This window comes from Mirounga leonina, unplaced genomic scaffold (assembly GCF_011800145.1).
Source record: "Mirounga leonina isolate KUSES-001 unplaced genomic scaffold, KU_Mleo_1.0 Mir_154, whole genome shotgun sequence".
In the NCBI taxonomy this organism is placed as follows: domain Eukaryota; kingdom Metazoa; phylum Chordata; class Mammalia; order Carnivora; family Phocidae; genus Mirounga; species Mirounga leonina.
Window position 1 is genome coordinate 25106529 of NW_023270389.1, and position 12564 is coordinate 25119092.

Consider the following 12564-nt stretch of genomic DNA (forward strand, 5'->3'; position numbering starts at 1 on the left):
GTATTCTCTTTTGTCATTCCTCCCCCCCATCCGCCCCATCCCGCCATTTCGTTTTTTTAATGTTCCATAGTTTTGTACAAGACGAGACTTAGCCTTGGGTTACTTCTTGCTGAAGCTTTAATGCTTTGTAAATAAAATCGGATGTTTATTAAAGAACAGGTGTGGGTGTTGGTTTGTGGACGCTGCTGCTGAAACTCACTAGCCCCTTTAATTTGTAGGACAGGTAATGCAGTTTACTGTACTGATGTTAGATCTTTCTGTGCAAAGATGCAGACCTGGGAGGAGTAGGGGGTGCTCGGAGAGTCCAGAGTTCTGGACAAGATTATAAATGAATGAATCAAGCAAAGAGTTGGTGTTATACCACAAAGATCATCTAGGAATGATCCCTCTCCAGATTCTTTAACGCCATAAGAGTGTGTAAGTACTCGGCAGAGGCCACGGTGCTGGGGGATATTCTGGATATTACAAAAACACATTTGAGGGCATTCCTCCCTTCCAAGGATCTTTCTTAAAATGTAAGTACTGTTAAATTCCTCTTTATTTGACTTTTTTTCCCCCCTTAGATTAAATTGCTTTCAAACTCAAAGTCTATTTAAGTCTTTGGTTTTAATCATTGTCAAATCTGAGTGTCTACTGCTCATTTTTTGTTTGTTTTTTGTTTTTTGTTCTGGGACTAAGAATCTGTCTTTGACGTCATAGCTGTTTCATAGCAACCTTGACCCAAGTGAATGATGAGCTCCTCTGTTCTGTGGAGGTAAGGGAGTAGGCCGAGAGGTGGGCAGGATTATGTATCCCCCCCCAAAAAAATACCTTCAGTGCCCTTGGGAGGGAAGAGTGTCTAGAATGGGGAGAGGGGCTGTATTGGGTATCGCCCCTCTTGCGGATAAACATTTGGATTCTAAAAGGGCAGCTCGGTCCTTGTCTTCATGAATTTTTCATTTCTATTTAAAATTCCTTACCTGTGAACAGTGTTTCACACTTTACAAAGTGTTTTCATGCACAGTTTATCATTTATTGCCCAAAGTGACCCTCCTGAAGTAGGCCAGGTGGTCTTAATTTACAAAGGAGGAAATAGAAATTCAGGAAGGATTGATCACTTGTCTTCCAGTCCATAGTTCTTAATTCTTTTTTACAGAAGGGTCTAGGAGCCTTTGAAGTCAATAATAACTTAATGCAAGGTAATCCTCTTTTATTTATTTATTTTTTTAGACCTGGTATTTGATTTCTTGGCCAGATTTAACTGGGGTTTCGAAGCCCTTTAATTTGGATCCTACAGTTCGGAGAGGGGAGGCAGGGGTGAGGAAGAATAGCTTTGCTATGCATTTGAAGTAATTTGGACATTGACTTCAGAAGCTGAAATCTCTTCCATCTTTGTCTTCCCGAGAGGGTGGATTTAAGTTCATTACAAGGGCGTGGACAGAATGAGGACTGGTGAGGTAGTCACCGACAAGCAAGAGCTAGTAAAGCAGCAACGTGGTGACTTTTTCCCTGCCTGTGGCCTCATCTGTTCATAAGGACTGGATTTGTGTTGATCAAGTTGCAGCGTTTCATTGACAACGGGTGCATCCTGTGTTTTGACGCTGAAGGAGAGCTTGTGTCAAGGGAATGAAGTGACGCCATAGAGGATTCACCTGGGACACTTCGGGTGCCGGCTGACGGAGGTGAGACATGAGGACCTCGGCCGCTGGTTTCCTCCTCGGGAGCCTGGTGTTGGCCTTTAGTCTGCCTTTGGTGGTGACTTTACCAAAAACACTGGCCATCCCAAAGAAACTGCAGCAAGCCGTGGGGAAGGTTATTGTCAATGCCACCAGCTGCACGGTCACCTGTGGCCTTGGCTATAAGGAGGAGACCGTCTGCGAGGTGGGCCCTGATGGCGTGAGAAGGAAGTGTATGTCTCAGCGCTTAGAATGTCTGACCAACTGGATCTGTGGGATGCTCCATTTCACCGTTCTCATAGGGAAGGAATTCGAGCTGAGCTGCCTGAGTTCAGACATCCTGGAGGTGGGGAGGGAAGCTTTCCGGTTCACCTGGCGACTTGCTCGCGGTATCATCTCAACTGATGATGAAATCTTCAAACCCTTCCGGGCCAGCTCGCACTTCGTGAGGTTTGAGTCTATTCAGGAGTATGACTCTGGGACATACCGGTGTGATGTGCAGCTGTTAAGAAACTTGAGGTTTGTCAAGAGGCTCTATTTTGGGCTGCGGGTCCTTCCTCCTAACTTGGTGAACCTGAATTTCCATCAGTCCCTTACTGAGCATCAGAAGTTAGTCGATAAGGGCCTGGAAGTGAATCTGGACAATGGTTCTAAGCCTCACGGCCCACCATGGAAAAAGAAGGTGGCTGTAGCTTTGGGAATAGGGATTACCAGTGGAGTGGCTGGTGGTGTGTTGGTGATCATTGCCCTGGGCAGTGGGCTGAGGCTGATCTATAGCAGTACCGGCCTTGAGTCCTTCAGAGCCTCCCTCCAGAAAGGCTGGCTGCCCAGGAACCTGCTGGGCCCGTTCAGGAAGCCAGGCTAGCTTTTTAAAGGAGTATCTGGTGGTCTGATTGTGGCCTGGCTAGGAGGGAGGGCTTCCACCGCCAAAGGAGTGAGAGGGGCACATGGAGAGGGGCAACATCATGGTAGCACGATGGGCAGTACTCCAGATGGATCTCTTCCTGATCTTCCTGCCACTAGGCCCCCAGAAAGCCTAACCGTAGGCACCGCCCCTGCTCCTGGGAAGAGTTCTAGCTTCCGGGTTTGCATTCACTATCTCTTACAACTTGATACCTCTCCACCTCTGTCCCTTCTGAGCAGTATAATCACATAGAAGGACGTGTTAATAGCTTTTCTAGTGGAAACCTTTTTTTCCTCTTCAATAAAAATCATTCATAGTAGCTGCGTGGAGACTAAACCTTCTCTACTCTTTAGTTAAAAATCTCTTGCATCTGTTTAAATTGTCCCATGATCTGTCTAGCTTTCCTTTTCCTCCGATTTCTTAGAAGAGACATTGCACACACTGCTTTGTAGGAGGGCATATGCCCTCTTGTGGCGGAGCCAGGGCTGTTAGTAATGACATCTGACCTGGGTATGTTAACAGTCACTAAATGTTAATAAGTTGTCTGCCTCTTCTGTACTCCCTGGGCGAACCCTCTGTGTGTGGTGTTAAATTGATTCCTGGTGGAACACTGGATTCTTCACGTCTGGTAGGTTTCCCCTGAACAGTTCCTCGACTAGCTCCCTGCTCCTATCCTCCTTGCTCTTCCAATGCCCTGAAGCATGTGTTCCTGGAGAATCAAGTGTATTAGTTTCTTCAAGCAGCCAAGGCTGCCCAAGGAAGGACTAAGACCTTCCTATCTCCATAGGAAATCAGTCCTAAGACCCTCAGGGGCCATTCAGACTGTGTGAGATGATAATTGGCTTATGGGATTGTCAGGGAAAAGGCTCTTGGCCACCAGCTGAGCTAATTCTGAGAGAATTTGGAGCATTTCTTCCCCTTACTTTTTCTCTAGCTGCAGACGTGGGGTAGATGTGAAGACTTGGACTCTAGTGGTCCTTTCTCTGTGTGTCTGAATCACCCGGATGAGCTTTTAAAGAATGAGGTTCCTGAGCCCCAACCCGAGGATCCTAATAACTCAGTTTAAATTATGGCTAATGGCTCTCTATTATTCTACTGTTAAAAATAATTTCAGGGGCGCCTGGCTGGCTCAGTTGGAGTGTGCGACTCCTGATCTCGGGGTTGAGTTCGACCCCCTATGTTGGGCGTAGAACTTAATTAAAAAAGCAGTTAAGATAATTTCAACCCATAGAAAAGTGGAAAGAAAAATTTGATGACAACCCATAGATCCTCTACTTAGATTCACCAGTTGTGAATGTTTTTCTACGTTTATCTTTCTCTAAATAGATGCTGATTTTACTGAACCACTTGTGAGTTAGTCACAGACTTTGTGACCCTTTACTCCAAAATCACGTACGCATCTGCTAATAAAGACGTTCTCCTGTAGGACGACAGTATCTTCATCCCACCTCAGAAAATTAACAATTCCCTAATCTTACATATGGTTGATACTTCATCTTCTTGGCTTCTAAAATCTTAAGAGCCTTTTAATTGTTGATCCAGGATCAAGTGAAGCTTCACATGATACATTTGGTTGTTTCTCTTAAGTCTTATTTTACAACAGACCTGCATTTTTGTTGTTGTTCATGACACTGATTTTATCCAAGAGTCAAGCCGGTTGTCTTGGATAGTGACTCACCATCCAGGTTTGTCATGATTGTCCCCCGATTAGATTCCTGAGGAACAGATCTTCCACAGTTTTGACCATAGCCGCCCGCAAACGGTGTATGCTCCTTGTATCACCTCAGGCACACGGTGTCAGGGTGACTCACGGCTAACAAGTGTGGTGATTTGGTTAAGGTGCTGACTGCCAGGTCTCTTCAAAGGTGTATATATTTTCCTCTTGTAATTAGTAATTTGTTGGGGGGGGATACTTTGTGGTATTCCTAATAACCATTAATGCCTTAGAATCCATTTGTGATCCTTGCCTATTGCCTGCCGGGAACTGTAGAATGGCAACGCTAACATGCCCTTCCTTGACTATATTCATTAGCCTGCATTTTTCTGTAAAGAACAGCTGCTCTTTTTATTTTTGAGGATGCTCCATGGATTCTCTTTTTCAGTGAATTATATATAATCCATGACTGTTGTCCTATTTTTGATGTTTAAGTTGTCCCCAATTTTGGCTGGTAGGAATCTCTTCAAGCCAGCTCTTTCCGTCCTTTTGTTGTGGTCCCATTTGACCTGGAGCATGTCCTTGCTTTCTAGAACAACAAGATGCCTTAGATCCACATTTGGACTTTGTTCTCCAAACCCAAACCTGCCGTTTCTCCAAGGGATTCTGGTTCCCTTTTAGTGTGGGGAGTAGTATTCAGGAGGCAAGGTCTGGGTGCTAGGTGTGCTCACGGCCACTGGGGAGTCATGCCCTTCGGCCCTTTCAGTGTCCCTGATACACATAGATCACGAGTTCAGAGCGTCTCTGTTTTTCAGAGTGGGAGGGTGCGACGAGAGCCATGCTGTGCCTGGAAGGACAGGAGGGAGGGGATCACCTAGGGCCTCAGTTTAGGGCCGGGCGGTTTGCTTAAGCACTCGGGAGAGCGCTTGCAGGTCTTGAGGATAAAGCAGTGTCTTTGATCTAATGAACTCAGTACGGCATGGCTGAGGAGGGGGGTGGCTGACGGGGGCAGATCCCCATTTTACAGCCACAGAGCCAAACCCGAGGCAGGGGGTGAGGAGCTCGGCCGGCGCCTGTCGCAAGCCAGCAGGACGCGTGTGGTGGGAGCCTGTGGAGCTCTGGGCTCACAGCCCTCTGTGCTTGGGGCTCTGAAATTTTGGCTCTGAGACCATAAAGGGATTGAACAGGAGGAGGAAAACAAACACCCCAAACCCTCCGATGTGTCCGTAAAGACAGGAACTCCATCCAGTTCATTGAATTCTGTGCGTGTGATCTGCCTCTGGAGGGAGGGTGAACCACATGCTGACTAAAATTTGGGTTCCCGACTGGCCGGTGCTCCCAGCAGCCCCTCTGGGTGCAAGGTGGAAGGGATTAGCCCACCGTCCTGCTGCCCTGGGGCCGGCCCCTCTTGGGGGCTCCCCGTCGGCCCTGGGCATGTAGCTCAGCCCCGAGGGGCAGGGGCTCTGCTCACCCTCGTCTCCCTCTTCCCGGACAGGGGCCCCAGGGCGCAGTCGGCACGGAGCCCTGCCTGTTCTGCGCCGAAAGACTCGAGCACTCGCAGGGCTGTGCACACGTGTCAACCGTGCGCGTGTGTCTCAGATGTAAGGGAGGCCTGAGGAGTGTGTGTTGAGTGCAGGAGAGAATGTGGCCACTGTCAAATGTGAGTAGGGATTCACAGCCTCCTGGCACCTTCTTGCTAGGTGGGGGTCACTGTGTCCCTGCGGGGGGGAAGGCTTCCCTTTGGTACCGTTGAGTCACTGCTGTCAAACGTCTGAAAAGCCAGGGAAGCCTGAAGCACCGTTTGCGCCCCTGTGCTGGGTAGAGCCCGCGCGGGTTCTGCTTGGGCCTGCCTTACAGTTCCTTGGCCTCATTCTCCCCTGTCCCAGGCCTGCGCGACGCAGGAGGGGACTGTGTGCTGTGACTTCCTTCGAGCTGACCGTGTGAAGGGGGGCGGGCGCTGGCGACCGGCCTGGGCCAGAGAACAGGACGGACCGTGCGCTCTAGCCTGATGATAAACACCCACAGCAGGTGCCCACTGCCCCAGCACGTTGAGAAATCATCTTTATTTAAGAACTGCCTGCTACCAGAGTCAATAAATAACTACCATCAGAAGTACAAGAGAGACGAACAATAGGCCAGTGGAAGTGGTTCCATTCCAACAAGAACGGGGTCGAGTCAGGGGGGTCTGATGGAGCCCTAGCCCTCGCCCAGCCGTGAGCCTGTGAGCCTGCAGGCCCTGGGTGGGGCTGGGTAAGTTGGAGTCTGGGGGCCAAGGCAGGGTGCACCCCATCGAAGGGCGCTAGGCTCCCTGGGGCTCTAGGCAAAGTTATCTGGCCTATTTTTTCCCCCCTCTCCAGTTTCCCTTTATTCTCCTGCCTTCTCAAAGCCTATGACCATATATACAGCTACCAGGCCCCTCTTCCCATGCAGCTTTTAGAAGTCCCTTACAGATGCCCATCTAATCCCTCACACCCCTCCAGGAGCCTCTCGGGCAACCTTGTTCATCCCAGGACGAAGCCCCGCTTAGGTCTGACCTGGGGAAATGGCACCACACCTGGGCCTCGGAACCAGGTGTGAGGCTACCCCTAGCCCGCCAGCACTACCCTCTGGTTGGCGGTCACATTCTGAGCCAGGAAGAGAAAAGAGAGTCCTCTAGGTGGGGAGGAGATGAAAGGGAGTGAAACATCCTTAGCCAGCTTGGGTTCTTGCCCTGAGGAGCCTCCATGGCCCCTGGGGCTGCCAAGAGGCACTGTCTGCCGCCAAGGAGTGCCCGAGGTGAGCCTCCCCACTTCGTGACAGTGACTGTGGTCACTACACCCATGGGAAGGGGCCACGGCGGGAAGGAGTGCCAAGACTCTTCCTGTGCTGACCGCAGAATCGCGGTCCTGCAAGGACACTCAACAGCATCTCCTCACCCTCCAGACGTCACCGGGCTTAGACCCCGGACCGACAGCTGTCAGAATTCCCCAGCGGCCCCTAGAAGAGGAAGCAGCCTCTTCATCCCTCATCCCGGGCTCTCCCTGCAGAAGCTCTTCCTGATGCTGGACCTCAGATTCTGTTACTTTATCAAAAGAAAAAGAGCCCCTCCTCATGGCTTTTCCGTTCCCCGGCCCATCTCTGTCATTTGACGACCTGAATGCAAGTGGATAGCCTGACCTTGCTGGCCCCCAAGACCCAAGCTGGAGAGAGCTCCTGTCTGCCTGAGGGCAAGGTATACATCGAGACTGTTAGAGCAACAAGGACCAAGTAGCCAAGACCAGGGGGCAGAGGGCCCTGTAGGCTGAGCCCAAACGTAGGCAGAACGGAGAGACTGTTCCCCGCAGCCCTGAGGCCGTGTCTGCAGGCTGTCTCTGTCCCTAGTCCTCAAGGCACTTACTGGCCACTAAGCTGTGGGTAAAGGACTTCTTTATGGCTGTCCCCCTTGTCGCCTCCTCTGGGGCTTGGTGTGTGGGAGAGGAGAGATCCAGAATCGAGTACTGACCACAGCAGGGGCGAGACTCAGCCTGTGTGAGCAGAGAAGGTGGAAATCAGAGGCCCCCGGGCAGGAAGGGGCTCTTCTGTGTAAGCCACCTCAGCTGGGGGCTATTCTATTTTATGCGCTTGCATGTCCTGCAGTCACCCACTGTCTTACTGAACCCGAATCCGTCCTCTGCCTGACATCTGAGGCTGCAGGTGCATGAGTTTCCAGACAGCTCTGCATCCCCCGGACAAGTTCTGGTGAGGTTTTCCTGGGCTGAGTTTTCCTAGTTAAAAGCCCTTGCTAGGTTTTCTAGATGGTCTGCTCTCCTCCCCTTTGCCAAGGGGCCTCATTAGAACTAAGGTTCTTAGTCACGAGTGCCTTTTGCCTGAAGCAAGCTCAGGGACCTCAGCCTCCCGCTCCCTGTTGGGCCCCGTGCACAGCGGCTCATCCTTCCCGCCCCAGCATCTACACACCCGTCCTCCTGCTTCCCCTGCCACAGCCCGAGGCAGTGAGGAAAGACTCAGCTAAGCCTTAGAAGAAGGGTTTTTTTTTGGTTTTTTACCCTCAGCATCCCCTTTCTGATAGAGCTGGGGACAGGCGGGATCCCAGCCACGGGGGACCAGGAAGGGTGCTAGACCATTTGGGGTCTCTGTTCAGCGTGTGGTCACTTAGCTGAGCCCCCAGCACCTCGCCTAGGGGGAGGGGAGGACGGATAGGAGCAGGCGAGGAGGGTTTGGTCAGTGGCTCCAGGGAGGCGGTCCCGGGCCGGGGCGGAGTGGTGGCGGCAGCGGTGGCCCGGAGGAGTGGTGTGAGCTGACATTTTAACAAAATTGTAGCGGGTAAACATCAACAGAAACCTGCCCAGGAAAACAGAGCAGGACTTAAAAGTTAAAAACCCATAACAAAATAGAGCTCTAACTGTAAACTACAGAAGCCAGGCTTTGGGGTCCTCCACAGGCCTGTCCCTTACGAGATGCCGGTCTCGCTGCTCCCGTAAGTGAAGGGCCACCTGTCAGAGCATGGGCTTTGGGGTTTCCTGGTTGTGTCACCACTGCTGCCTGGGTTTGGGGAATCCCTGTCCTTGCTTTGGCCCCTTGGAACCAGGGTAAGGGCAGCAGGGGGCTGCAAGCCAGCACTGCATGTCGAGGGCCCAGCAGAAGTTCGGCTTGGGAGGCGAAGGACCGACGTCTCCTGGCATTGGCCCGTGCCTCGGGCGGGGACCCGGCCATGCCGGTCACCCCACGATGACCCACCTGAACCTCCTGAAGCAGAATTGTCATAGCCCACCACCTTTCTTAAGACCTTCTTAACCAGGCCACAGCCATTTGGCGCTGCCCCCTTCCTCTGGACAGACAGCCCGGAATAGGAAGGTAGGACAGGCTGTGTGACCTTGGGAAGTCCCTCACTCTTCCGTTTCCTCACCTGTAAAGTGAGGGGCTAGGGCAGGTCGAGCTCGAAAGCCTCCTCCAGCTCTGTTGTCCCGTGACTGGGAATGTACCCAGAGCGCATGATTTATTAATGCCTTTTTCTCCGGGGGAAATGCAAAAGAGCAGTCGGTGGTGGCCTGGGCGACAGGTCTGGTCAGGTGGCCCAGGGCATTCCTGGGAGCAGGCAGGGCCGCAGGTATCCTTGGCCCTTCTGGGAAGACTCCCGACTGCAGAATGCACAGAACTGAGGCCGCCTCCCTGTCCCCAGGCTGTGCGAGTCAGTGCTGGAGAGCGGCGGGCCCGGGCCCGCAGGCCCAGCGGGAGGCAGGGGGTGGGTGCATGAGCCCGGTCTCCCATCTCCTGCCTACACCCTGGAGGAGCCGTGCTGGATGGGTTTTGGTGGGGTGGGGGGACCTCCCCAAGATAAGCCCTTTAGTCACTCGGCCACCGGTGGTGGCTTCTGTCACTCTGGGGGTGACAGGATCAGGTTGGCAGTGTTGGCTAAGACAGCAGCGTCACCTGCCTTGGGACTATGCCTCAGGCCAAGTCTGGTGCCCCTTTCTACCCAGTGTCCCAGCCTCTCAATCCCTTTGAGCTCCCACCCTCAGCAGTCTGCAGTATCATCCCCCAAAGCTGCAGGGACTCAGGCTCCTGGCCTCAGACTCTGGCGCACTGGTTTTCAGCCACCTGCGTAGGTGGCAGGGGCCTCTAGGGGGCATCGAGGACAATGTCAGTGTCCAGCTGTGGGGCCCCTGGGGAAAGTAGGGGAGTTTTTGGTCCTGGGTCTGGCTCTATCCTTAGACTGAGGGACGTTGATGTTTATGCTTTGTCCTACTGCAGCCCATTGGTGTCCAGTGTTCCCACTGGGCCAGGCACTCTGCTCCCAGGGGGCGGAGTGCGTCTGCGGGACCAGAGCACCATCTTCCCCGATGTGCCGATACGTGTTTCAAACCCCCTTCTTCCCATGGGCCTGTTCCTTCCGTCCAGGCGCCCCAGAGGGCCCAGGCATAGGGCTCAGTATCATCATGGAAGTTACTGCCTGGTGTCTTTTGATTTAAAGAAAAAGAAATCCTTGCACGGGTTCTATCCTGCGGCAGAATATGAAATATCCTACCTCCTACAAAAAAGGGCACTGTTTAAAATAGGTACTGAAAGCCAGCCATTCTCAGGCCCTGTGTTGGGCCACCTTGGCATCAGGAAGGGGCCAGGGCCAGCTGGCTGTGTCCATCAGAGGCGGGGGTCCAGCTGTGGCAGAGAGGGAGGGGTGCCAAGATCAGAGCTCCAGGTAGCCTGCGAGGACCAGAATCGCCATCAATGAGGAGAGAATGGTGCCAGGATGTGGGGCCGGGCTGATTGCAGAGTTCTCCACCATCATGCTTGTGCCTGAAACCAGCAGGTGGAAAAGTGGGGCTGTGTCCGCTGGGCTTGGGGCCAGCCTGCCCCCGACCCACCCCCAGGACAGGATCCAAACCTTGGCTAAGGAGACTCGGGGAGGGCGGCTTCAGGGCTGGGAGGTGTTCTCAGCCCTGCTCCTACAGCATTTTGTAAGACCTTTGCTTCTGCAGTCTCGAGACCGGCCCTGTACCCCGTGAAGGGAGCTCACTCCTCCCTGGCCCTCAGGGATGTGTGGGGGTGGGGGACGGGTGGTGGGGAGGGCCGTGCCAGGACTCGGTTACACTCGGTTCCTGCCTCCCTTCCTCTTTCCCCTGAGGGTCTGGCTGAGTTGGGGTTGTTTTGGGTGGGGACGGTTCCTTCATCAAGCATCCGGATGGACCCTGATGCTCCTGGGGGATAAGGTGGGGAAGAGACAGCACCTCCATTCCTCACAATGTGGACTTCTGCTGGGGTCCCATCCCCTCCAGGCCCTGTGGTCCGAATCTGCACCAGGGCATGGCTGATGTCTTCCGGAACGGCAATGTCTATCCAGTTCCTGCTGGTGAGGTGGAGCGTGGGAGTCGGGTGTAAGTCATTCTGGTACAGCATCTGTGGGGAGGAGGTTAGCCAAGGTAGAGTTTACTTACAGCCTCTGATTCTTCTCTTCCCCAGCTCTGGGCACTGGGAGGTGCCCATTCGGTGCTGGTCCTCACCTTTCCTGTTGCCCGTTGACCCAGACCAGGCTCTTGAACAAGCTCCTCACTGGTGGGAGGAAAGCTTGCAAGCAGCTGAACCAGCTTTGCAGACTCCGTAGGCTGGAAGGACCCTCAGACTTCACCTAGTCCATCGCCGCCCCCTTGAGCCCTGTCTTCCCACCATCCTCCCTTCAGCCCCTTTTCTTCTGTCTCTGTTGCAAGCTACCTATATTTTGTGTCTCCGACAATCCCAAACTCTGCTTACGTCTGACTCGGAGCCCTCTTGCTCCACACTGCAGCTCCCTCTGTCCCCTGGAAATTCAGAGGCGCTGTGCCCGACCACTCAGTGCCTGGTGGAGCCCTTCCTTACCTTATAGCCTGTGACTGCAGACTCATTTCGGAGAGGAACCACAGGATCCCACTTGATACTAAGACTGGAGCTTGAGAAAGTCCAGGAGATGTTGCCGGGAGGGCGCTGTGGGGCTGCCGGAGGAGGGAGACAATTGAGAAATGTTCCCAATGTTTCCTCCCCAGCCGCCCCCTTGCCTTAGCTGGTCTTTTTCTAGGTGTCTGCCCACAGCCGTTAAACCCAGAACATTCTATCACAGCTGCCTAAGAAACAAACCTCATGAAAACCCGAAGGCTGGAGAAGGGAGAGGTGCTTCAGAGGCCATGAATTCTCCCTATTTTCATTAGTCTTTTTTTTTTTTCTTTAAAGATTTTATTTATTTATTTAGAGGAAGAATTCGAGCATGAGTGGGGGGAGGAGCAGAGGGAAGGGGAGAAGCAGGCTCCCTGATGAGCAGGGAGCCCAATTCGGGGCTTGATCCCAGCACCCCGGGATCATAGCCTGAGCCGAAGGCAGACACCCCACTGAGCTACCAAGGCACCCCTATTTTCATTAGTCTTGCTGTCTTGTATCTGTCCAGCCCAGGGCTAGTGGGCTAGAACATTAGTCTTATCAAAGGGGAGAGAGTGGTCCTAGAGGCCCTCCCACCCCCAGGGGACAGACTCACGGGGCTTCATGGTGGTGGCATCAGCAGAAGGGCTGGCGGGCCCAGTGCCTGCCCGGTTGTAGGCCCGCACGGTCACGTGGTACTTGGTGTTGGGGTGCAGGCCAGTGACTCGGGCACTGGTGTCCAGCCCGGCTGTCCTCACTCGGTCAGCGGCTGCTTCTTTGTCGCCGGCCTTCCAGTAGCGGAGCTGAAGGGGGCAGGGGGACCCCTACGGTCAGCAGCCAAGCCCACACCTCAGGGCGAGCCTGACCCTGGCCACCGACATCCTGTTCCTCTCCTGCTCCCTCTGGTCCTCCTGACCCAGTCTCGGGTCTCAGAACCCGGACACTAGGTCATGAGCTCCAAGACAGCAGGGACACGTGCGCGTCACTGCCGGCTT

At 53.4% G+C, this 12564-nt stretch overlaps 2 protein-coding genes across 2 annotated transcripts in view; one reads left to right on the top strand and one right to left on the bottom strand.

Moving 5' to 3' along the window:
* The first annotated feature begins 310 nt into the window (after positions 1-310).
* Positions 311-4002, top strand: TMEM81 (transmembrane protein 81). Its single transcript, XM_035010229.1, has 2 exons — positions 311-754; positions 1136-4002. Exon 2 carries the CDS (start codon positions 1669-1671, stop codon positions 2518-2520), a length of 852 nt encoding a protein of 283 aa, XP_034866120.1. The 5' UTR covers positions 311-754; positions 1136-1668; the 3' UTR covers positions 2521-4002.
* Positions 4003-9405: 5403 nt separating this feature from the next.
* Positions 9406-12564, bottom strand: part of CNTN2 (contactin 2) — a 29085-nt gene continuing 25926 nt past the window's right edge. The window contains exons 20-23 of the mRNA XM_035010224.1: positions 12186-12372; positions 11540-11652; positions 10915-11083; positions 9406-10483 (exon numbers count right to left, since the gene is read on the bottom strand). Coding sequence (XP_034866115.1) covers positions 10374-10483; positions 10915-11083; positions 11540-11652; positions 12186-12372 — 579 coding nt within the window. The 3' untranslated portion in view covers positions 9406-10373. The remainder of the gene's footprint in view (positions 10484-10914; positions 11084-11539; positions 11653-12185; positions 12373-12564) is intronic.

Bases quoted from the DNA above. Each gene is read 5' to 3' on its own strand.
- TMEM81 (XM_035010229.1), top strand. From the start codon at position 1,669: ATGAGGACCTCGGCCGCTGGTTTCCTCCTCGGGAGCCTGGTGTTGGCC.